The 25883-nt window shown below is 35.3% G+C and overlaps 4 protein-coding genes across 7 annotated transcripts; 2 read left to right on the forward strand and 2 right to left on the reverse strand.

Annotated features, from left to right (window-relative positions):
- Window positions 1-76: 76 nt before the first annotated feature.
- LOC111487247 lies at window positions 77-5087 on the reverse strand. 3 transcript variants are annotated; one of them, XM_023134601.1, is made up of 5 exons: window positions 4935-5087; window positions 3557-3727; window positions 1237-2104; window positions 609-778; window positions 77-510 (listed from the first exon to the last, which is right to left on the reverse strand). In XM_023134601.1, exons 2-5 carry the CDS (start codon window positions 3688-3690, stop codon window positions 402-404), a joined length of 1281 nt encoding a protein of 426 aa, XP_022990369.1. In that variant the 5' UTR covers window positions 3691-3727; window positions 4935-5087; the 3' UTR covers window positions 77-401. The 3 variants fall into 3 exon arrangements, with proteins under 3 accessions (XP_022990369.1, XP_022990370.1, XP_022990371.1); XM_023134602.1 differs by lacking the exon at window positions 4935-5087 and adding an exon at window positions 4461-4541; XM_023134603.1 differs by lacking the exon at window positions 4935-5087 and adding an exon at window positions 4253-4364.
- Window positions 5088-5956: 869 nt separating this feature from the next.
- LOC111487177 lies at window positions 5957-15902 on the forward strand. Of its 2 annotated transcripts, none has more exons than XM_023134457.1 (14): window positions 5957-6544; window positions 7953-8039; window positions 8316-8419; window positions 8579-8629; window positions 9710-9881; window positions 9996-10313; window positions 11958-12161; window positions 12268-12780; window positions 12914-13123; window positions 13496-13684; window positions 13824-13996; window positions 14436-14588; window positions 14716-14797; window positions 14874-15902. In XM_023134457.1, exons 1-14 carry the CDS (start codon window positions 6074-6076, stop codon window positions 15261-15263), a joined length of 3117 nt encoding a protein of 1038 aa, XP_022990225.1. In that variant the 5' UTR covers window positions 5957-6073; the 3' UTR covers window positions 15264-15902. The 2 variants fall into 2 exon arrangements, with proteins under 2 accessions (XP_022990225.1, XP_022990226.1); XM_023134458.1 differs by having other exon boundaries at window positions 14858-14975.
- Window positions 15903-16532: 630 nt separating this feature from the next.
- LOC111487253 (SEC12-like protein 1) lies at window positions 16533-20138 on the reverse strand. Its single transcript, XM_023134611.1, has 10 exons — window positions 19781-20138; window positions 19506-19606; window positions 18793-18925; window positions 18602-18693; window positions 18066-18165; window positions 17914-17986; window positions 17715-17835; window positions 17348-17467; window positions 17083-17153; window positions 16533-16994 (listed from the first exon to the last, which is right to left on the reverse strand). Exons 1-10 carry the CDS (start codon window positions 19955-19957, stop codon window positions 16804-16806), a joined length of 1179 nt encoding a protein of 392 aa, XP_022990379.1. The 5' UTR covers window positions 19958-20138; the 3' UTR covers window positions 16533-16803.
- Window positions 20139-22924: 2786 nt separating this feature from the next.
- On the forward strand, window positions 22925-25883 carry LOC111487279 (phytol kinase 1, chloroplastic-like). Its single transcript, XM_023134644.1, has 6 exons — window positions 22925-23256; window positions 24509-24576; window positions 24692-24823; window positions 24925-25040; window positions 25135-25249; window positions 25615-25883. Exons 1-6 carry the CDS (start codon window positions 22936-22938, stop codon window positions 25799-25801), a joined length of 939 nt encoding a protein of 312 aa, XP_022990412.1. The 5' UTR covers window positions 22925-22935; the 3' UTR covers window positions 25802-25883.

Below are 25883 nucleotides of genomic sequence, written 5' to 3' on the forward strand. Positions count from 1 at the left end.
TTTTCCTAACACACAAAGGCTCCTCCTCACGTTACTTCAACTTTTCCTTCTCTTTTCACCCTTTTTCATCATATGCTAATGCATTAATTAGAGCAAAATCTTCATTTCTAGAAGAAAACCATGGCGGTGGGGTCGACATGTATCTCATCATCTCATGCTTACAGTAAAAAAAGAGAAGAAAATCCCTTCTACAGGCTTTTATGCTACTCCTAAGCTTTCTTTCACACTGCAGGGTACAGAAATGCCAACCCACCTCCAGTTTTCTCTTCATAAATATCGACAATGGGACCGAGTGGAGGCGACGGGGTAACCGATTGCAGGTTTGGTACACAGACAGACAGGTTCTGTGGCAGGAAAAATTAACTACTACTCTCTATCTATTCGATTGACAGTCATAGAACTTACTCGGACCAAAACTTCACGAAGGCAGCAATGAATGCGTTGAGGATTTCCAAAAGCGGGTTGTTTTCGGGTTTTGAATAATCTTTTGACGTCCCATGCCATGATTTGCTGAAAAGAAATGTTTGGAAGATGAATATGTGGTTAAAATGATAAATTAATTTGAATCATAAAGTAAAGTGAAGGTGGGGTGGACTAGAGGTTCTTACAGATTAAGTCTATTTAGTGTTGGAATGCTTTCTTTCTGGGAGCCACCAGTCTGTTCTGCCTCTACTTTATTTTTAACCTCTGTCTCCTCTTTGATTTTTGAAGCCTGATCGATGCCATTGTTGCGTGAATCGTTGAGATTCTTGGTACCGCTCAGAGAAGCATTCGGAGCCTGTAAAAGAGCATCAATAATAGTCTAAATTCAAACTATGCTTCCAAAACTTTTGAGTTACAAGATAAAAAGTATAGCCAATCCTTGAAATAAACAACTGACTTCAATATAACATGTTCTTCAATTCTTCTTTCTTTTCATCTAATGGTTAGATGAGTACACATTTTTATTTTTCAAACAAAAACATTGAAACAAGATCACCCACATGCAAATGAACATCTAAACACCATCCAAAAAGTTTAAGATGCAAGAAATTCTCTGTTCTTTTTCCTCGCTCAAAGTTTCAACTGGCCCAGAAACGACTCGAGTAAAATTGCTATTGCCCCCACGATATTTTGTCATAATCCAAAAGTCAACTTTAAGCATTTATACCTATGCCCCAGAAATTTAAAAGACGATAGATAAAAAAAAACTTTAACGCCATTCTGTGCTTGGCCACAAAGAAATAGAGCACTCACCTTTATTTCACTAGATTTCTGGCCTTGTTCAAATGTCACAGATATTGGAGTATCAGTGCAAATTTCCAACCCAGGACCCTCAACTTCATGTATGCGACCATCTTTCATAATAGTTCCATTAGTGACTTCAACAATTTGGGCTACCTCCACCAAATCAGACATTGTTTCTGAGAATGCCTTTTCATCCGCACGACCAGAAGCTTTCGTGGAATTATTATCTTCACTGTTAAACAAGCTAACATCTGATTCTAACTCGATGGTTTGACTAACTTTCTTTTCCGAGGCATCGGTTGAAATCAAAGTCTCAGATATTACATCTGAACCATTAGCAGCCCAAGAAAATGAATCCAACGGGAATGTCCCTACCTTGACATCTACAGCCAAAGGAGTTACATGATTAATAGGCATTCCTGATTCCTCTTTCAACACGTCCTCTATTTTCTTGTGTTCATTTACTGGCAACTCTGTCTGGATAAATTCATCAGAATCCTTGTCACTGGCATCCACCAGGCTGCCGTTAATTATGACCCCATTCTGTGATCCCTGAATATTTTTTGAAGTGTATTGCTCCTCATCTGAAACAATGATTGGTTCTTCATTTATACAATGGTTGTGGTTGATTGGAAAATCAAATTCCTCTGAGGGCGACGTTAAAGGAGATTGAGGTTCAATAGCAATTGAGTGCAGTGGATTCTCTTCAAGTAAATGATCCGTGCTGTGCTCTTCTAGTGACAACTTTCCTGGACCAAGAACTCTATTTTCTTGGATTATATCACGTACGATCTCCCGCACTGTATAGAAAGATCCACCAACTTCCTTGTGAGTAAGGTTGAGTGAAGGGAAACTTCCCTTATTTGATTCCTGATACCTGGAAGCAGGATGTTAGGATCCCATGTCATATTCTTACAAATTAAACAAATTACATCCGTATCAAAAGCAGTGAAATAAGTTTTCTATTTTAATGGGAGTTATCTTGGTCTTGTAATTTCTTTGATTTTAAGGATTTTTAACAGCACATTGTTTCCATACCATAGCATTCAAATCATGAGATTAATGAGGAATGAGAACTTACTTGTACAGACAATTTGTTGGGAAGTTTGTGTTCCTCAAAAGTTCGACAATAGAGGTTCAGATTCTCTTGAATAATTTTTTTTGTATGCACGCCCTCTTCACATATTTTTCAGATTTATGAATAACTACATTGTTTCAATTGATAGCTAGCTTTTCACAAAGAGTACAAATTCTGGAACTTAAAGAAGAACTAGAGCCCTTTCAGTTTGCCCAAAAGAGCTCTTACATTTTCAAAGAAATGATATCAAAGGAGTTGGTACATTCTGAAATCAAAAGGCTCGGCATTAATTCACATGATATCAAAATCACCCTCAAAGAACTCTCCTCCCTTAAGGAACAAGGGTGTCATTTAAGGGAGAAGGAAGGCTACAATACAATCCTATATTAAGTATTAACAAAATTATGCTGTAGGGTAATTAAACTCTTTATTTTATCCTTATTAGTATATAGATATCAGTAAATGAAGTCACTTATTGCAAGGTTTCACGGTTTACTGGTTTCTTTGGTTTTAGAAATCTTTTATGAAATAAATTTTCAAAATGAAAAAGTTACTTCACTCCATCGAATAAACCAACAGTCACGGATCTCGATTTTCAATGGTTCTATCCTGAGAACTAAAAATAAAAAAACAAATAAATAAACTTATGCCTTTAAGTGTCCCAATCAAAATGCTCATCCCTTGTTTCTTGTTCAAAATAAAAATGCTCATCCAATATACGTGCAATAAAAAAAAATGCTATCCATTGTGATTTTTAGAAGATTTTCTTTTTTCATACCTACTCTCAAAGCTAACCACTCCCATACTGGTAAAAGCTCAACTAATTGGAGTAGGTTTTTATTCCAATTCATACCAAGGGAAATAACCATGACTATTTTTTGGATAAGAATAACCATGACTACTCAGTCGCAAAAGAATTTATCCGCCTAACAGTTGCTAGATACTTGCTATCCAAAAGGTAAAACAAAAGCTCAACTAGAAAACAATGTCAAAAAAAAAAATCCAAAAACAAGTGGCAAAGTACAGCGATCCATGTTTAAACATGAACAGCTTAGATAAATCATGGAGTGAGAACATCACATAGCAGAACAAGGTTTTCTCAAGCAAGATATCTAGCACTTGGGAGTTCAATATAATTGAAAGTGAAATGTCATCATGCAGGGATAATAGTTTCAACAATCTAAATGATTCATGCATACTTTAGAAGATCAGCAGATGCAAAAATATGAACTAAAACCATTATGTGGTTACTTTTTTATGAAGACTTCAACCATTGCCTTCCTTTCCTCCTTCGAACGCCGAATTCTGGTCTTCCTCCCTTCAGACTCATTGTACTTGGCTAGGGCAAGAGGACACCCTGGCCACCCACCCTTTAAGGCATGCATGAAATCCAAAAAGTTCAACCCTTCTTAGAGTACAAACCTACAAGTTAACAGAACAGTAATAAGATGATTCCGCCCATATAAAGTCTGCGTTCCAGAATGAAGTGGATGAAATGAGAGCCACTGGATATTTCACTTTCTTTAACATTTAACAGATTGTACAGAAAAAGGTTGACTTCCCTTTTAGAACAACTTAGAAATTACTGTGAACAAACCTGTGACATGTGGAATGATTGCTTGATGTTGCTCAACTCAAGTTTAACAAGTCCGATAAGACATATATATACTGGAAGCTAAGTTTAGTTCTGATCACAAGTCGTGCCTTCTGATATAGCACATCCATTTATCCACTTTTTGAGCTACCAATTAGTTAAATATCATAAAGAAAAATGAATAAATAACTGCTTGCAACAAATTTCTGACCATAAATTTGTAATTTCATACTAAAACGAAGTAATCTTAGAACAACTGTTTGACCCTACTATATTTAGTCGTCGAGAAAACTAAAAGGCCTAGGTAGATGGCCACTGTGGGGCTTTAACTCGCTCGATCTAACTCCCTTTACTTTTCCAGCAATTGCGCCAACCCATTCACACCACTACCATTTTACTAAATGACAAAATGCTTAAAGAACTCATCTGGAAATGAAAAAAAAAACATGATAAATGAACAGAACCATAGAAAATCGACGCTAGGCTGAAAACTAAATACAACGCGTCCACATACATGCACTGGGAATCAAACAAAACTGAAGATTGCTACCATGAACTAACCAATAATTCAAGAAACAAGTGTTCCATTGGTCAGCTCCCTATTGTACCATTATCTACAAATACTTATTGTCCTTCCCATATTAACCATCTGAAATTGCAATATAATCGACACGCACAGTTAATATCTCAGACAAAAAAAATAAAGTAAAATTAGGATCAAAACCCAGGGGAAACCGAAACGCCACGCAATTAACCACAATCAACGGCTCATGTCTATAAAAGTTTCCAAGAACCAGATGCTATAATAAACTTGGAGAAAGAAGCTCCTGTAAAAGCAACCCAGATAACAAAACAACGAAAAGAAAAGAACACATTGACGAAGAACTAGCATTGCATGAAACTCTAGCGGCCATGAGAGGAAATGATAACCTTATACAGAGAAAAATAAAATCGCCATTGAAGGGGAGAGAGCCAAGAATATCAGAATTGCAGTGTAAGAGTAAGACGAAAGTGCATGAGATGAGAGAACAGTACCTCGAGTCTGGTAAAGCGCGCGTAGAAGAAGAATGGCGGATAGAAGAGGTCTAAAACCCTACAGACGAGTTACAGGGAGCAGGCCAGGGTGCCATTCTGCAAGCTTCCAACACGAATGGCCGGTGGGGTTGAATGGCGCGCGTGGGAGATGGATGTAATTTTGTTGAAATCTATGTCCCTTTGTTATTGAACTTTGATGGACTGGGCCGTCCGAGTTTATTAATGGGCCCTCTCATTGTAGCCGGCCCAAAACGGTGTGGACTAATCGATTTTATTTTATTTTATTTTTTATTTTTCAATAAATGTTAAAATTATTTGTCGGTGTTTTGAATTTGATTACAACCTCAAATGTTTTATTATAAATATTTAAAATCGTGATATAGAAAAATGAAATAAAATAAGTTTAATTTTAAGAAAAAAAACTCAAGTAATTATCGAGTGGAATAAGGGGCTTCAGTACGGAGGGAGCTCCCTTTGAAAAGGTTTGCTCGGTCATCTTGTGCCACCTTTGTAAGAACGTCTTTCAAACATGTAGGACCGTGACATTCTCTCTTATTCAATTGGTTGACGTCCCTGTCAACCGACTCGAACAAGTAAGACTAGGACATCTGTCATACGGCCACAACAAATTTGTTTTTTGAAAATTTTTAATTGAGTCACTCAAAATTATGATATTTTAAAGATGAAATAAAATGTATTTTTTATTAATTTAGTATTTAGTTAATACAAAGAGTATCCACGTGTATATTTTTATTTTATTTTATTTATTTATATATTTGTTGAGACAGGTAGTCAAAAACCGCGTTAAACAAAAAAAAAAGTAATTAAAAAAAGACTTAATGACGCAATAAAATAAAGTAAAGGAATAAATATATATATATATATATATATATATATATTTATTTATTTATTTATTTATTTAAAATAAATGAATGTAAAATTGGCCGACTTGGCAAAAAATCTTTTTTATGTGAAAAGTTGTTGTAATTATGTAATTTTGCATTTGTCGTGTTCTAAAGCGGAATGAAATCTGAGTTTCACATCATTTCTAATCCATTCTCGAAACTCTTCTCTTCAATTCTTGCAAATCCATTGCTCATCACGCTCTGCATAAAGATTTGGAGCACAGGATCTTCTGAATGAGACGGAGTTCATCTACAGAGATCGACGACAATGGGAGTGGAAATGCCGTCCCCGTCCTTCACTCGAGTCGTGATCGTTTTCCTTTCAAGCGGAATTCCAGTCACTTCCGTTTGCGAGCCAAGGACTCACTGGATCATGCAACTCCTCGCTCCCGATCTCACCAGAGTCGGATCAATCGCAAGGGCTTGCTCTGGTGGCTTCCGGCTAGAGGACAAACGTTTTTCTACTTTGTCGTTGTTTTTGCAGTATTTGCCTTTGTTTCCGGTTCTATGTTGTTGCAGAGCTCCATTAGTTTGATGTCTAGCCCTGGAAGTGAAAGGGGGCGGTGGCTTATGGAGCGTATTAAGTTTGGGAGCTCGCTGAAGTTTTTTCCGGGGAGGATTTCGAGGAGGCTGGTGGAAGGTGTTGGGCTCGATGAGGTGCGGAAGAAGGATCGTGTTGGCGTTCGTGCACCCAGGCTTGCTCTAGTGAGTATTAGTTTTCTTTTACTGCTGTTTGAAACTACTTGCGTTCGATTCGCTGACTATAGCTATCAAGATTTGGCACATACCACTTAGTTCATTGCATTTCATTTCTTATTGGCTATGCGCACTGTCTCATCAATGGAGGTCTTGTCAAAACTAGATTGGGAGCGAATTCTGTAGATTTCTATCAGTTAATTTGTATGAATCACTACACATTTCCCATCACACGTTAGTTCAATCCTGCGAAGTAGATTAAACCATTTATTTGGATTCTGTATCACCAACCAACGGCACTCATGTAGGTCCTCTTCCATGACTTAGGTTCAATAACTTTCATCCACTTGGAGTATGTATTCAAGTTCTAAGGATCTGTCTAATTTTTGACAAACGAGTTTATGAAAACATTGAAAGTAAAATAACTGTTCGTAGACTCGTTACAATTTAGGAATGCGCATAATTGCAACAACACAGCAGTTCTCACAATACCAAAAGTGTCAGGTATTTGATCATGAAAATTTAACAATTAGCTTAACTTAATTTCCATTGAATTATTTTCTAATAAGAAATCGAGCTTTCATTGAGAAAAAACATGGAAGAATAGTTCAGAATATTGAGTAAAGTTCTTTCATATAAACAAAACTACCCTACGAACATTAATACAATAGCATTTTAAAACAGAGAAAGTAGCGCTTTTAACATTTTCCTGATTTAATAGGTCTTTTAAAATAATGTTTTTTTTTTGTGATTTTTCTTAATTTTTTGTTTATGCCAACATATTGGGCTGCCGACAGTAAAAATGTATATTAGGAGGGGTTAAAGGGGAAATGTAGCGAGAGTTAGGAAATCCTAGGAATGAGTGTATATGTTCGGGGGTGGTGCTATGCTTGACGTAGGTAGAATTTTGGTTAGAGAATAGTAAGAGAGAAGCTGGTCCTCTTGGGTTGGTCTAGTGTTTGTAATTGACTTTGTAGCTCTTTGTGCTTGCTCTCACCTTTTTCTTTGAATATGATGCACATCAAGATTCTAATCTTCTCTATCCAAAAACCCAATGAACGGCTTTAATGGCATTGGTCCATAGGACTCTTTGGCCTCGGCCTTAAACAGTTGCACACTCAGAAGTTGAACAATGTCCTGTTTGCAATCTGTATGAAAGTACCAATAAGGACTTATTTCATGATTTAGTACAAGGTCTAAATTTGGAGATTTGAAAGTATAAGACTAAAATTGAACATTTGAAAGTACAGGGACGAAAATGATGTTTTAATCTAAAAATTCAGCTTATTTATGATTTCTAATTTTACTCTAGACTGCTTAAGAACTAACAGTATCTGAATCTGGATTCATCAAGGGATTAAGTCATGTACCAATTTTTTTTTTCTTTCTTTTATCCTTATTCTTTCACTGATGCCAGATCTTAGGAAGCATGGAGAGCAATCCACAATCATTAATGTTGATTACTGTGATGAAGAACATACAGAAACTTGGTTATGTACTTGAGGTGAGTTATTGTTTTTTATTTTATTTTTTGGTGATTCCTACAAAAAAGATGTTTTTTCGGATTTTTATTTTACGTAAGACAGTAGAAGTTGTAGAGTTGCCTTCGTTTGTCCATTGTTGTGGTACTATGTTTCCATTTTCCAGTACATATATGGTGGATGGATTTTCTTGTAGATTTATGCAGTTGTTCATGATTCGTTCTCGTAAGTATTTAAAGATGCTTTAACTTTTGGTTACAATTATTTCTTTTGGATCCTCATTAAGGTCTATCTGACAGATTTTTGCAGTAGAGAGTGGAAATGAGCATTCAATGTGGAAACAGATCGGTGGCCAGCCTTCAATATTAAGTCCAGAGCATTATGGTCATGTTGATTGGTCAATGTATATGCTTCCTTTTTGTTTGTTAGCATGTTTTGTCACTATTCTTTTTTTTTAATATGTTCTCGGTGTTGATTTTTCTTTTCTTTCAAGAAGTCTCTGGGACTACATTTCAATTTCTTGGCAGAAATGGTTGATTCTATATTCATTTTTTTTTTCCAGATATGATGGTATTATTGCTGACTCCTTGGAAGCAGAGGGAGTAATTGCAAGGTTTTTTTTCTCCCCTTTTTATAGCATAAAGTATCTTGTGAAATCTTTAACTATGTAAAGTAATCTTTGTTTATACTTGCAATGAGGTCAATGGTTCTTGGCCTAACGGTATTTGTGATGTGCTTTATGAATTTATTTGCATTAGGCATGACTACAGATTATGGGCATGCAATATAGTGCGAACTTCATTTTTTTTCTTTTTTTTTTATAAATTAACCGTTATAGTTGGGGTAGAGTCTACCTCTTCCTTGCTAGAGTTTGTGTTAGTTTTTTTCATAATATATATCAAGAATACATCCTAGTGGATTTAGATTAATAGATAAGTTCACTGTTGTTTACACACTAGCAAATCTGAGCATAGCTTACGATGTTAAATATTATACGTCTCTCCTAGTAGTCAAATGTTTAAATCACCATCTTCACATTATTGAACTCAAAATAAATAAATAAATAAAAAGTAGTACTGAAACAGGTGGCTTACAAAGATCGAGTCTACTATAAGTTCAATTCATTTTTCACAAGTGAAATAACAATTGAAGATGAATTAAAATGCCAGTCACTCTAGGTGGGAAACTTAACTTTCAAAGTACAATTACCCAAATATGTTTGTAGTAAAAACCAAAAAGAAATTTATAAACTTAACGAAAGAGCACTGTTCGGTAGTTTGATTTAAACATCTATTTTATAGAAATGTAATCAGCTGGGACTTGTAGGGAAAGGTTACCTACTGTCTGTCAATATATTTCTGCATATAAGAAATTGGAAAAAGAACTAAATAAAAAACTATGATAAATGCTCATGATTCCAATAAGAACCTATAAATAAAAACAACATTTTCTATGTTTTCGGTAACATAACACATGGAAATGGAGGAGGCAGTAAGAGTTTCAGAGAAACAATACATTCTAGTTTATGTGTGAGCTTGTAACGTGTAAAAGAAACTGTGATTAAAAGGTAAGGTAAGATCATGAGTGTGCATGTGCTGATAAGAATACTTTTCTTTCTGAGTCCTATTGTTTTCATGTGCTTAAAAGTTTGAGAATTGAGATACTATGATTAGTGAGGTTTATATTTATGCAGCCTTATGCAGGAACCTTTTTGTTCTGTACCACTTATATGGATAGTTCGAGAAGATACACTTGCCAACCGCTTGCCGATGTATGAACAAAGGGGCTGGAAGCATCTTATTTCACATTGGAAGAGTTCTTTCAGAAGGGCTAATATTGTTGTGTTCCCTGATTTTTCCCTCCCAGTAAGTCTTCCTTTCGTCTCTATTTTTTTTATTGAATGCTGTGCTTTTTAATAGTAAGTCTTGTATTTCCACGTTGCACACTCTTATGCCTTTGCCATTTCCTTACCATATCAGATGTTGTATAGCATTTTGGACAACGGGAACTTCTATGTGATTCCTGGATCCCCGGCAGATGTTTATGCCGCAGAAAACTACAAAAATGTTCACTCCAAAAGTCAACTAAGAGAGAAAAATGGATTTAATGAAGATGATATACTGGTTATAGTCGTTGGAAGCTTGTTCTTTCCAAATGAGCTGTCATGGGACTATGCTGTGGCAATGCATAGCATTGGACCTCTACTCACAAAGTATGCAAGGCAAGAAGTAGGAGGATCATTCAAATTTATTTTCTTATGTTGTAATTCAACTGACGGATCCCATGGTGCTTTGCAGGTATAATTTTCTTTTGCACCGAAAGCTTACAAGTTTATTTATTTATCTGTTATTATCATCAATCTTTTTTATAATTGGGATAGCGGGACTCCACTCGCGTCATGCCCATGGCTCTCCTCCTCTTATCTCTAGGGGGGGTTTGCCCAACCAAGACTACTCACTGAGATAACAAGAGCTTTAAGTTATTAAGTATTCAACTTGGGGGCTTAAAACACTTAAATTTATTTTATTATATCATATGGGCGATTCTGGCTTTTCTTGAAGTGTGTGGATGGACATTCAAGTTCTATACTGATGTTTAAATTGAAGAGAATATTTCGTAGTTGCTCAACTTTTATGATGTATATCTAAAAAATTCACACTTGATTCTTCTCCACCATTGGATGATTCATTGCCACATACATCCTATACCTAAAGCACATCAAGATTGTTCATAAAGGTTATGCTTGTGGTTCGTTTCTTCGTTTCCCATTTATGGTCTTTAACTTTTTGTGGTGGGGAGAAAAGGAACAAAAGAGAGGAAAGTATAATAAGAAGAAAAAAGAGAATGTACATGGTTGTTCTTTTAAGTTGGCAATGCAAGTGATTTCCCTCTTTTTCTAAGTATATTCTTAATTCTGTTTGGGCAGCATTGGGGTGAATACTGAATCGATGAAGTGTTTAATGGATTTACATATAATTCCCGAAGTGTAACTTTTGGTTTTCTCGAGTATGGTCATACTCCAATTAAACAATGTGAAGCTATTCTAAAATTTTCAAATTATCCTCTTTGTTCTTGTCTAATAATTTTCCAATTACCTTTAAGCATCTTCCCTGGTTTGATTGTTTTTCTAATTATATTCTTTATTCTGTTTGGGCAGCATTTGGGTGAATACTGAATAGATGAAGTGTTTAATGGATTTACATATAATTCCCAAAATGTAGCTTTTGGTTTTCTTCAGTATGGTCATACTCCAACTAAACAATGTTAAGCTATTCTAAGATTTTCAAATTATCCTCTCTGTTCTTGTCTAATAATTTTCCAATTACTTTTAGGCATCTTCCTTGGTTTGATTGTTTTGATTCTGCTCATTTAAAGCTCCTAGATGGTGTTCTTTCTAAGTTCTTTCTGTTTTTATTCACTCCCCCGTGGAGTTTGCATTTTTTAGCATTAGTTTCTTTTTATTCCACAAATGAAAAGTTTCATTTCTTCTTTAAAAAAACCAATGATCTAATACCATCTATTCCTGCATGAATTTCTATCCGCCACATAGATAATCTTTCCTTTGCTTCTTTAGGAGTTCAATCTCCTTCTCTTGCTTACTTTTAAAATGCTTCGAATACTTACCTAGTTTCTCTATTGTTTTCTTTTATATAAAAATATATTGATTTAGTAGGGATTGTTTATCTTTTCAATTACGATTCGTTTTTTCTTCTTTTTTTTTTTACTCTTCCATCTTAAAATGTTGTGCCAACTTTTGTTATTGGCCTCCTTATTCGTGATCTGTGCTTATACTCCTTTTATACCTGGTTTTTTATGTAAAAAGGAAAGAAAAGAAGATAAATCATCGTTCCTAATTTCTGTTTACTCCTCTCATGAAGTCTGTATCACAACAGGAGCACAAATCTGTTTCTGACAATAGATCTATCTTTAAACCTGTGCAGGAGATTGCTTCACGTCTAGGACTTCCTGATGATTCTATAACACATTATGGCTTAAATGGAGATGTCAACAATGTGCTGATGATGGCTGACATTGTGCTCTATGGATCTTCTCAAGAAATACAGAGTTTTCCGCCTCTACTTATTCGAGCCATGTCATTTGGAATCCCAATCATGGTGCCTGATTTGCCTGCCTTGAGAAATTACGTAAGTTTGTCTGAGATATGCTCCATAATGTAACAGCACGACTCCCATCTCTTTTATCTTTCTCCTTGTGCTGTTTCTTATCTTGTGCATTTTCTCTGGTTCTCAGATTGTCGATGGTGTCCATGGGGTTATCTTCCCAAAACATAATCCTGATGCTTTATTGGATTCTTTCTCTCGAATGATATCAGATGGGAAGCTCTCCAGATTTTCACAAGCAATAGCTTCCTCTGGAAAATTACTTGCTAAGAATATACTAGCATCGGAATGTGTTACCAGTTATGCACGGCTCCTAGAGAATGTTCTGAATTTCCCATCAGATGTTAAACTTCCAGGTTCTGTCTCCCAGCTTCAATTAGAGGCCTGGGAATGGAATTTATTCAGAGAGGAAGTTGTGCAGACAATTGGCAAAAAGGTAGATACTGAAGAGAGGATTGCAGCAACAAGCAAATCCAGTGTTATTTTTGCTCTTGAAGCACAAATAACTAATTTTGTTAATTTAACAAACTCTTCTGAGACTGGAAACGGGACTCTGGAGCAAGATATTCCAACTCCACATGATTGGGATATTTTGGAGGAAATAGAAAATACTGAAGAATATGAAACTGTTGAAATGGAGGAGGTATATTGTGGTACCCTTCTTGCAATTGGATTACTTGCTCTCACCATTTCTTTCCCCTGGTTCTGAACTTCCCTTTCTCACGTATCCTTCTAAAATAGGCAGCTAAACCTAGAATCATCTTCCTTTTCTGTAGTTTCAGGAAAGAATGGAGAGAGATCTAGGTGCATGGGATGAAATATATCGAAATGCCCGGAAATCAGAAAAACTCAAGTTTGAGGCAAATGAACGAGATGAGGGGGAGCTTGAAAGGACGGGACAACCTGTATCCATTTATGAGATATACAGTGGTGCTGGAGCTTGGCCATTCTTGCACCATGGCTCTTTGTACCGTGGACTAAGTCTTGTGCGCTCCATTCATTTTTGTTTTTATCAAGTCGTACTTTCCATTTACTTATAGTTTCTGCTTTCTTAGTCAATTGCATAAGAATCAGTTCCACTCATCTGTGTTTTTTTAAAACTACCCCTATCTGTTTTACCTCTAAGCTAGAACTCTGCTGGGAATTCATGCATGTAGATACTTCATTTAGTTTGAAGTTCTACTCATTTGACGCTTTAGCTCTTGAAGATTTTCTTAAAAGTTTCTGAGGTAGTATTTGACTAGTTGAAAATTTAGACTTGCCATTTCTGTTCATCGTTCACATCTTAAGGGCAGTTATGAACTTTTTACCCTGTTCTGTTTGAGTTTGTAAAGAATTTGTCTTAAATTTTATGGCAGTCCACAAGGGCACTGAGGTTAAAATCTGATGATGTCAATGCTGTTGGACGGCTTCCTCTTCTGAATGACTCTTACTATCAGGATACTCTCTGTGAGATTGGAGGAATGTTTGCTATTGCAAATAAGATTGATAACATTCATAAGAGACCTTGGATTGGGTTCCAATCATGGCGGGCTTCTGGAAGAAAGGTATTTATGTACTGATTGACTGTTTCAAAATTTATAGTTTGCCAGCGTCCCCCTCCCCCCTCCATTTTCAAGAAGAAAATTTGGGGCCCCTTCACCCTACTTGTATACAATTTGCATTTAGCCCTTCATTTTGAAACAGGTTTCCTTATTCCCAAAAGCTGAAAATGTCTTGGAAGACACTATAAGGGACAACACTAAAGGAGATGTTATATACTTCTGGACACACTTGCAAGTGAATCGTGGAATCTTGGGGGGCAGCAATGCTCCCACTTTCTGGTCAGTGTGTGATATCTTGAACGGTGGTCTTTGCAGGTAATTTTACGTCTCATTAAATGTTGGATGAAAGCTCTGTGCTGGGATGGCTTCATTTGATTTATTTTACTTGTAGATATTTACTTCTCTAGTGCTTTCGATTGGTTTTTTAGTCAGGAAATTGCAAACAATGATTTTCATTATCCTTTGTTCCTACATATGAAACGTTTTCAGTTTCTGGATGCCATTTGGAAAAAATTTTAAGATCATCAATGAAATGTTGATGCCTGCTTTGATGTCCGTTGTGCATGTGCATACACTCATAATTGGCCTGAAATTATATAGTAAATGTATCTAAAATATGCTGACTGCTGAGAATGCGGCGTGAAGTGTACTTTTATTTATGGGCATTTCTATTGAGTGGACTTGGCACTAATTAATTATAGTTGAGAAATAGCTAACTTTCGATCGTGGCTCATTTTACTCCAAATGATTGCAGAACCGCCTTTGAGAACACCTTTCGTGAGATGTTTGGATTGTCGTCAAATATGGAAGCGCTTCCCCCTATGCCAGACAATGGTGGTCGCTGGTCTGCCCTCCATAGCTGGGTGATGCCAACCCCTTCCTTTTTGGAGTTCATAATGTTTTCCAGGTGATTAGTAGTAGCAAGTTTCCTGGAGTTCATAACCCACGCATATACAGTAATTGTTCGTATTTGGTCATTGTGTTAATATAAAGGAGGTAACCCCATTAATTTCAATTGGATTTGGGAACTACAGGATGTTCACCCACTACCTTGATGCTGTGAATAGAAATCAAAGTCAACCATATGGATGTTTGCTTGCTTCCTCTGAGCTTGAGGTAAGGATTCGAGTCCAATCCATTTCCTTCCATACTATTCTCTCTCTCAACTCCTGTTAGTTTCTATGATGAGCAGAAAAAACACTGTTACTGTCGGATACTGGAAATCCTGGTCAATGTTTGGGCGTACCACAGTGGACGGAGGATGGTTTATATCGATCCTCACTCGGGTTTCCTCGAAGAGCAGCATCCAGTTGAACAACGCAGGGAATTTATGTGGGCAAAATATTTTAACTCCACGTTGTTGAAGAGTATGGATGAAGATTTAGCAGAAGCTGCAGATGACGAAGGTGGTTCAAATCAAATGGGGTTGTGGCCATTAACAGGGGAAGTTCATTGGCAAGGGATATATGAGAGAGAAAGAGAAGAAAGGTATAGGGTGAAGATGGACAAGAAGAGAACCACAAAAGTAAAACTAATGGAGAGGATGAAATTTGGATACAAGCAAAAATCACTTGCAGGATGAGAAGCTGGAATTCTGAACCTTATTTAGCCAGCTAATTCTGAAAGCTTCTGACTGCTGACTTGGCTATAAGAGATTGAAAGAGAGCTTCCCTACGTGGAAAATGAATCAAACCATTTTTTCGTTACATACGGTACGTTAAGGAATCTGAGTTCTTTCTCAATTATACTTACTCTACAGAGCATTTCTAGGCAACAAAACTGAAGAAAAGCAAAGCTGAAATTGCAGCTCGGTTATTGGAGGCATATATTACCAGAGAACACCAGGTTATTTTGGGAGAGGTACTCTAAATATTCTTTAAAATTCTTTCTTCTATATTCCACTTACCTCATATATAGCAACAAGACATGAGGGAAATTCCTTTTGCTGCTGTACAACCAAAATAGCAATTATTGAGGCAATTTTGGTCAGTCATGATAGTTGATGGTTTCCTTTCCACTTTCAGATATTGTTTTCTTCTCTTTGCATTTAGTTCTGTCTTTTTCTCCCCTGCCAACAACTATGGTATGGAAATCTGCAAACTTTGCTCAGATCTAGAGAATGCCAAAATGTTCCCATATAATACCCTATTGTACTTGAGGACTTGTCTTGTAACAGACTCTATTATGCTAAAAATAAAATATTGATTAGGCATTTTGCGCTGACCGGGTTGATTAAATTTCCATGTTTAGAATGGCTATTCAAATGCTTAAAAGTAATTAATTTTTGTTGTTTTTTATTTTAAAAAATAATTGGGAGATTCCACATCAGTTGGAAAGGGAAAACTTTTCTTTAGCTTTTTAAAATCTCGATAGAAAATCCAAAAGAGAAAGCCCAAATAAGACACTGGTAGTGGGCTTAAACTATTAAAAATGGTATCCGATCCAAGCATCGTTGGACCTCCAGGAGTGGATTGTGATATCCAACATCAGTTGGAGAGAAAAACGAAGCATTCCTTATAAGGGTGGAAACCTCTCCCTAACAGACATTGTAAAGATGTGAAAACATCTCTGTTTTAAGACAATATCATATCTGTTGGGTGGATTTGAGTTGTTACAAACAGACCTCCTTGTAAAGATGTGAAAACATCTCCGTTTTAAGACAATATCATATTTATGTAGACTTGAACTGGTACAAACAAATTTGATTTATAACCCAAGAGAAAAGGGTAAATAATTTGGCAGTGGTTTCAAATTTCTTCCAAAAAGTAGAAGAGGAAATTAGGAACCTATATTCAAATCTTATCACATAGAGGCAAAAGAAAATATTTGAAATGGTCTTTTGGAATAAGAATGTTGACCATAAAAGATGAATAAATTAGGTAAACTGTATAATCAAATAATTATACAACCAACGGCGCCTGTGATGTCTAACTTCCAAACATGATTAAGAATTCAGTAATTTTAACTTGATGCTCACGGACAAGACCTAATTTAATCATAATAATTGCATTAAACAAAAGAACTGCAAACAAGCTTCCTGAAATGAAGTTTAAAGAACCGAAAACCAGTACTCGAGATCCATCCTATCGCTCGGTCGTTAATAGTTAACATAGCAGATGCTCTCACATGTCAACTGGTCCAAATGGATCATCAGCATACTGTGAATCTCCTACAAAGGAATCAAACCTGGGTCTTGCTGGCTGATCTCTTCCAAGAGGGAATTGCCAAAACGAATCCGAATTCTCGTAGAAGATATAAAAAACAACAGCCGATGCAGCGAATAGACTTACGAGCAGCAAATAGATCTGCCACTCTGCAAATTTTAAGCATGGTATAATGTTACGCGTTGCAACGACAGAAATGTCATAGACTTCGAGCAGAGGGAGTAAAGAGAGATTTACCTTTCCAGTCGGCAGGAACATTTAGCTTAGTCACCAAAGCCCCCCATTCGACTGAACCAGTAAGAACAACCCTACAAAAGGGAAAGAAAAAAAATATTCATGAGCAAATACCCTAATAGTGACAGAAAAAAACCTTTAGGAATACCATTAGGAATGTAGTTACAGTATTAAGGGTTTGTTGTGCTACTTGAGTTATCTTGTAGTTTATTTACATTGCAATGTATTTCGGGATCTATCGAAAACTGGCTTAGTTTAATAATTTTACCTTTCACTGGGGCAGAACTCTAAGGTTTTTATGGATGTACCAAGATGCAGCCTCTTGCTCATATGACTGACTTCCATTTTCTTTACTTCAGCCACACATACATCCCCATCCTTGCTTCCCCTGAAATGAAATTTTTTCACATTTAATCAAAAACCTCTTTCGATAAAGCGTGAAGCACACCGAAGCACACAACCAAAAAAGAAAGTAGAATGAAGAGTTTGTTCACAGAGGAATATTGAACCATTTCAGATGATCTTGCTAATGTGTTATCACAGCTATCATCATATGTGAGATATGAGGAAAATATTTGTCAATTAATCTAATGTGTTATCACTGCTATCTCAATTTGACGATGAGATGCACTTACAAAGCCAAATATTTTCCATCTCGACTGATGGACATTACACAAGCAGGCTTTCTCAGCAACCTCTTATACCCAATTCTTTTCCAGTTACTGATGTCCCAAACGGCAGTGACCGCCTTCTCGCCTGTTTCCAGAAAGGCAATAAGCCATTCAATAAGATTACTGGAGATAGATAACTACACAGTTCTGAAAACGTTCTTACCTCTTTGGACGGTGCAAAATAAAAATGGTTTAGTGCCGTCCTTGGAAAATCGACAGAGCTCGATTTTCTCATCCTGATCATTGAAATGAACACGTTACTAATTACAAGAAAAATGCAATAAACACAAAAGCGTGTTGAAATAACTACCATACCGCACTCCGGGTTAAAGTAGTTATAGGAACTCCATCATCAGTTTTCCAAACTCTGGCTGATCCATCGCTGGATGTAGAAGCCAAGAACTCTGAGTCTAGGCTGGAACAAGAAGAAATTAAGACATTTTCAAATCTGGAAAGGGAAGAAAGATTTTCAGTTTCAACCAACAAATACTTGCAAAATTTTCATCCACCATAGTCAGAGTAACAGATAACTAAGTTCACGGATGATGAGCGTTTTAAAGTTCTTTATATAGTTCTGACTTCTGATAGCAACAAGAGAATGTCAAGAGGTCTACAAAACGTTGCTATCATTATTTATGTATAAATTTGAAGGTGTTACGAACACTTTCCTAATAACAGTTTCAAAAGATCAAGATACAAACTGTGTTCAAAAGGCATCCCATTAAAATTTCTATAGCACGCAAAGACGTCGTAATAGATAAACTATATATACTGCAAGCGGAAACAAACAAACAGACAAGATGTTGCCGTATTATGAGAATACACCAGAAGTAGACAACTTCATGGCTCACCTAAAGTCCATATCCCTTACAGATTTATGCGCACTTGGTTCATCTAAAATGGGGCGCAGGTTAGGCCACTCTAAGATTCTGAGGTGTCCATTCTGCGGTTAATTTGATATCAAAGTAAATCCACCATGTTTTTTAGAATGAAGAGAATAAAAAGAAGATTGAACAATATAGACAACAGGAGATATTCTTACCACCCCACCCGTAGCGAGTTTAGAACCATCAACACTGAAAGCGAGACAATTCTGAGAACCGACATTATTCAGTGGAGGCAATTCCTTCATCAACAGCTTCACGTTTAATTCTTGACCACACAGCTCGAATAATCTACAAGATTAACGAAAGAGAACTACGCCTTCAAATCTTCATCATATTCAAGAAACTAGCAGTCAGAGTGATATTAAGAAGAAAAAAAACGAAACATCCGAGCATCAAGCCAACATCCAAGCACTAAAACTGCATGGAGAAATCTCAACTCACTATACTACAGTATCAAATTCCATATGTGTCCGTGAAACTATACATCTTTATTAAAAAGATCATGAATCAGCAATCAAGCCAGTAGACCTATCAGTCATGTCACTTGCATAAAAATAACAAAAAATGTCAATCTTACTGAACCTAGATGATAACTTGGCCAGAAAGTTATGCCCTCTACATTCAATAGCACGTCTAGTATAATAGAACACAGAACAGAACATTAATGTCCTACGAGAAAAAAAAGAAAAAAAAAAAGCTTTAAAACTAAATCTCATAGGGGAACCTGAAGTAGTAAGCAGATGATCAAGGAACTTCAATGGTCTTTTATCTTCTCCATGACAAACAATGAATCATAGTTTGACCAATTATATTAATATACATGAAATATACAGACTCTCAGATGTTCATACCAAACAAGACAACTTACTTGCATCCCCCTTGAGTGGTAGAACACACAATTTCATCCCCGCTGGGATGAACAGCAACACTAACAAGATCACCATCGCATTCTTCAAACACAAATTCAGTCTACAAACAAAAAAAATAAAAATAAATAATCAGGTCAAGCAACAAAATCGAAAAACCCTAGCTATCCAGTTGATTTTATCTTCAATTTCGCAAAAATACTGTAATAGACACAAGAAGAACTTCAAATTCAATTAAAAAAAATCAAATAAGAGAGAGAGAGAGAGAACAAAAAACCAGAGGAGAGGCCGAAAGAGAAGTGATCTTGGGATCAAACGAAAAGATCTCGAGCACGGAAGGAGATGAATCCGGTCGCCTAGACCTCCCAATAAGCGCTAAGTTCACATTCTCGGGCCTCCGAATCCATGACCCACACGAAACGGGACCTGGATTTGACCCGCCGCCGCCTCCCATGATCAAATTTTCGCCGGAGAAAGGGAGAAAATCGGAGGGGAAAGGGCAAAAATTCTCGATAACGTCCGGTGAGAAGCCAGGAAAGGGAAATTAACTGCTAGAGACGAAAGTGGAGGGAAGAAGAACGAGTTTCAACTCCCATGTGAAACAAAGGCTCTTTCAATTCAACGATCGAACGAAATTTTATATCAATTTTTTTTTCTTTTTTTTTTTCAATTTTAATTTTAAATAAATGCCAACTAGCAAATCCAAAGCATATTTAGCCGTTTTTTGCCTAAAACGACGTGTCGGAATACATAATTCGACATGACGTTCAGCCTGGACGGACTTGACAAGGAATATTCTCGGAAGATTCCGCGAGAAATGCGATGAGGGATCGGACGGTTGACATTCTTCTTCATATTTCTTTGACTTTTTTGGTTGTTATCTTTGACTTTTTTTAAATAATATATTTAAATTTAAATTATACCAAATAGCTAAAACTTTTATATTAGATTTATTGTTACTATTTATTTAAAATTAGAAATCAAAATGAAATTTTTTTTATTTAATTTAGGAAATATTTAGATATTTCCCTATACGATAATTTAGTTTATTTTAATTCTTAATTTTCAATTTTATATAATTAATAATTATTATTATTATGGAAGTTATTTTCTTCTTCATGCTTCCGTTACAGTATGTTCATTGGTTGGCGTTTTTGTCATCTCCTCTTTCAACACTTCTCTTGGTTTTGGCACGTACTACCTTTCTAAACCTAATTTTACACTTACTCGGGAAGCGTTTGATGTCAATTTTAGGACGTGCAAACTTGTGTGACAATTTTAAACTAAATAAACTTTTTTTAGTCAATTTTAAAATTCACCAAATTTGTTAAAAATATATCATTTTTTTTTTTTCTGAAACCAATTTGAACACATAAATGTCAACGGGTTGACATTTATTTATATATTATCTTGTATTTATTTATTTGTTATTTTCAAATGGGTTGACATTTATGATTCGTTGGTAGTTTAATCACAGCAAGAAAAAAAGAAAAAAAAAGGGTTGACTACATATATTATACACACTAAAATCAGTTGACTTTTTTTTTTTTTTTTGCCTTTTAATTTTGATTTAGACTGTCCTTAAGTATATAATTTCTTGCTAGATATTTATTCTTATGCCATTAATAAAGCTTATTTATTTATCATAAACAAGATTTTAATATAGAATTTAAAATATGATATTCAAAATTTCGATATTTAAATTTTAAATATTATAGTACACAAGATTTAAAAGTTTTAAAAATTTTACTTTTATATATATATATATATATATATTAAATTAACCTAAAATATACGGAGTTTGTATATTTATTGAGTGTTTTGTTCAATTATTTTCACTTTTTTTAATAAAACAAAAGAAATATGTTCGATAATTATTTTCTGCTACATGGAAAATATTTAAAAAATAATAATAAATATGTAAAATTATTATATTGAATTTAATCAAAAATATATTTGCAACAAAAAAAAAAAAAACAAAAAAACAAGAATAAAAGAAGACTGCTTTTATTGGAAAAAAAATCCTTTAAAATCCAATAAAAAATTAGTTCTATATTTACAAAATAATAATAATAATAATAATAATAATAATCCTTATCATACATAGTTTTAATATATTAAAAAAAATTCTTCATTTTCTAAATTAATTTATTTTCAACTGTATTTAATTTTTATTTGGTCTTTAAACTTTAAAATTTTTACATTTTTATTCGAGTTTTACTTACCTTTATATTTGATTGACAACTTTTCAGTAATTAATTTATATATTATATTAATTTTAATAATAACTAAAAATTAGTGACAATGAATTAATTTAATTTTAAAAGTTAAGTTAATCAATAGAAAATTAATAGAAACGATCAAAAATGAATATTAGTAAATAAATAAATATTTTCTTTAAATCAATAGAAAATTAACAGAAACGACATCATCATCAAACAAATCAGACATATTTTCTTTAAATAAATGCATAAATAATATATATATATATATATATATATATATATATGTATGTATGTATGAATGTATGTATGTATATATAGTACGTTTAGAATTTTTTGTGGTATTCAATAATTAAATAAATGCATAAATAATATATATATATATATATATATATGTATGTATGTATGTATGTATGAATGTATGAATGTATGTATGTATATATAGTACGTTTAGAATTTTTTGTGGTATTCAATAATTGGTAAAAAAATTGGATATAAAATATCCAATAAGAATCAAAAAATGAAAATGGCCGCCGCATGCTGCAACCAATCACCGGTAGGCCGTCGCAATCACCGCCGATGAGTAAATCTTTATTGCTTAACCATTTTTTTTTAATTTTTCTTCTTTATTTTTAATTATCGGACTTAAAATATCAAAAATTCAACCTACAATTTAATGTACGAAAGAAAAATTATAATTAATTTCGTACTCAATAAATTTATTTAACGATCTTATGCATGTAACCAACCATTTTACGCTCTTCGATAAATTATTTTAAAATCCTTATGTAATGTAATTTGTCTGTTTTATGTTATTTGATTCAATATATGAGAGAAACTATTACTCGTTTTATCTAATAACGGGTCTGTGTATATATACTACGAGTCGGGCTTTTCTCTCATTTTTAAATTTAAATTATTTCTGTATTAATATAAAAGTAAGTAGTTAATTTTTTTAAAAATAAAATTAATGTAATAACCGAAAATTATATATATTTTTAAAATTTTAAAGACTGAAATATAATAAATTTTAAATATTACAATAAAATTTTCGTTTAAAACAATTTTGTAAATTTCAAGACAAGCGTCGTGGATATTTTCTTTCAACATGCAGTTATTCAATGCGTTCATTTTTTTTTGCTTCTAATAATATATATATATTGTTTCATATATCTTCACTGCCATTCCATTTCAGTTGATTTGTTCGGCCATGATAGCCTCCATGAGCCTCTTAGCCATTGGCTGCTCGGATTCTCGTCTCCGCTCTCGCCGGGATCGGGATACGAGTGCTGCCGCTGTTTTTTCGCTATCCGGTGAACTGAAGCAGCGTCGGATTCTATCTTTTCGAACTCTCAACCGTACACCGCCGGCGTTTCAGATTCCGTCTTCTTCCTCTGACCTCCTTTCACCTCCACGTGCAGTTTCCGGCGATCTTTTGCATGATGCCGGTGCGACGGCGGCCGTCCTCACCGGCGCTTACTCGCTTGTTCTCGGATTCAACAATCTGGCGCGGCGGAATTTGATTCAACAGGTCTGTCGAATTCGTTCTCTTCCTCGATAGCACATGCAAGTTTTTCTAGTTTTAGTTTCGTAGTAATTAGATGCGTGTAAACAGAGATCTGGATTTTGGAAAACCTTTTAGTATGTTTTGTATATTGTTAAATTGTGGAAAACGATATGTACCATTTAGTTTGCGCCTCAGAAAGGTGTATTTCGATTTCCCCAAATGGAAGGGCGATTATTTGTAAGGAAGTTATGAATCTCTGGTTTTCCTTTCTCAAAATGGAGGTGGAATCAAATTTTTCTTGGGAGACCCTCACAGTCACTCACACATAAGCATAGTTAATAAATACGGAAATTTGTTGATTCAGAGTGTAAACAGTAAAGTCTGGCGAGATTCTCTACATTTCGAGTTAATCGAAAACCTTGCGCTTCTCGCTTGCTTAGGCATATGAATTTCAGCATATTCAGAAACTGAAAATTCATATGAGCAGTAAGTAGTTCATTGCATTTAGCATGTAGGTATTTGTACAGAAGCCGAATCAGATAATTTTACAAAAATTGAATTAGAATTCTTCATAGCCCTTTTCAAATGTTTTGGAAGCATCTGCCATGGTAACTGACTCTTGAGTATCTCCATGTTAGTTGAGGTCTTCGGTTTTCCACATATATCATATTTGACCTTTTATTATAGGCAAATATCTTGTATCTTTAAAGTAAACTGCAGAGTGATCGTCTAACAGCGATGCTGCCCTGGTTCCGACGAAAATATGCCTAATCCATGAAGTAGAAGGGAGAAACTCAGAGGAAGAAGGAGAGTAGGGAGAGAGGGTCAAATAAATGGAAAGAATGGAAAGAGTAATAATGGATACAAGATATAATAAATTGTCGAATATGGTAAACTATAATTCTTACTTTTGTATGTTAATGGATCTGTTCAGTAGCATTTAGTTCCCATTTTCTTCCACTTGGCTCTGTATTTAGTGGCCTGTTTATTGCGCTAGCTGAGTGCCCAGTACTGGTAGGTTAGGGAAGTCAATAACAACTGTACTGCATATTAATTCTTTCATAATTCAAATAACTTTTCTCTGCACGTTACAAACTTACTGTAGGAGATATTGATTCTTTTGTTATTCAAATTAATTCATTTGTCTTCTGATCATGTAGAAAATATTAGTTACGTGAAAGAAGAGTGAAATCTCACAGAAAGTATTGTATTCCTTGTTACTTTTCATGAATAGCATCAATATTCTCTTCTAGTAACTCGTGTTTAAATGAAACAGAAATTGAGCAGAAAACTTGTCCACATATTGTCCGGATTGCTTTTCATGATGTCTTGGCCTATATTCAGGTAATCAACTTGTTTCCCTTGCAGAGAAGTTCTCGCCTCATTTATTTTGCATACCAATGATTTAAATCTGCGTGTTTCTCAACCACTTCAGTTTATCGTTTTAATTCTGGAATAGCACCTCAACGAAGGCTCGCTACTTTGCTTCCATAGTTCCAACTGTGAATTTCTTGAAGCTTGTTATCAATGGCCTCTCATTGGCCAAAGATGAAGGACTTTTAAAATCCCTTACTAGGGAAGGAAAACCAGAGTAAACTTTCAACTACCCTTTCAGCATTGGCAAATTCTTAAATTATATTCCTCAATCACAACCCCTTTAATCAATTCAGGCACGTGTTGTTAAATTTGCAGGGAATTGCTGAGAGGCCCTCTTTTTTATGTCCTGATGCTGATTCTGTCAGCTGTTGTCTTTTGGCGTGAATCTCCTATTGGCTTGATCTCACTGGCAATGATGTGTGGGGGGGATGGTAATTTTCGGCTTCTCTAAAGGCGTGGTGCTTGTGTCATGCCCCCTTTAGTGAAAAACCATCATAACTGCTATTAACCTGAAGTTAACTGCAGGCATTGCTGATATAATGGGAAGAAAATTTGGGTCCAAAAGGCTTCCTTATAATGAGGGGAAAAGTTGGATTGGTAGCATATCAATGTTCATCTTTGGATTTTGCGTCTCCATCGGGTGAGTTCCTTCTGCTTTCTTTCAAAGCACTACTGTTAGTGAGAAAGGGGAACGAAGCATTCCTTATAAGGGTGTGGAGACCTCTCCCCGAATCTGCTAGCGGTGGACTTGGGCTGTTACAAATGGTATCAGAGCCAGTCACCGAATGGTGTGCATGCTAGCCTCCAAGGGAGTGGATTAGGAGATCTCACATTGGTTGGACAAAAGAACAAAACATTCCTTATGAGAATGTGAAAATCTCTTTTTAGCAGATGCGTTTTAAACCCTTGAGGAGGAAGCCTAAAAGAAAAAACCTAAAAAGTAGAATATCTGCACCCGTGAACTTTGACTCTTACCACTAAGATTGATACTTGTTGTGTGCGTAGGGTGTTATATTATTACTCAGTTCTTGGATATTTGGAGGTGGATTGGATAAAAGCAGTCCAGAAAGTTGCTTTCGTTGCTCTTGTGGCAACTGTGGTGGAGTCTCTCCCAATTGCCGATGTTGTAGATGATAACATATCAGTACCACTGGTCAGCATGGTAGCAGCCTTCCTGACATTCAGTACTTAATCTCGCGACCTTCTGTTTTTTTTTTACCTCTTTCCAAGACACCCCTTTTGGTATCTTTTTCAACTTTTGACATAGATACTGA

The sequence above is a fragment of the Cucurbita maxima genome, unplaced genomic scaffold (genome assembly GCF_002738345.1).
Source record: "Cucurbita maxima cultivar Rimu unplaced genomic scaffold, Cmax_1.0 Cma_Scf00012, whole genome shotgun sequence".
Classification (NCBI taxonomy): Eukaryota; Viridiplantae; Streptophyta; class Magnoliopsida; order Cucurbitales; family Cucurbitaceae; genus Cucurbita; species Cucurbita maxima.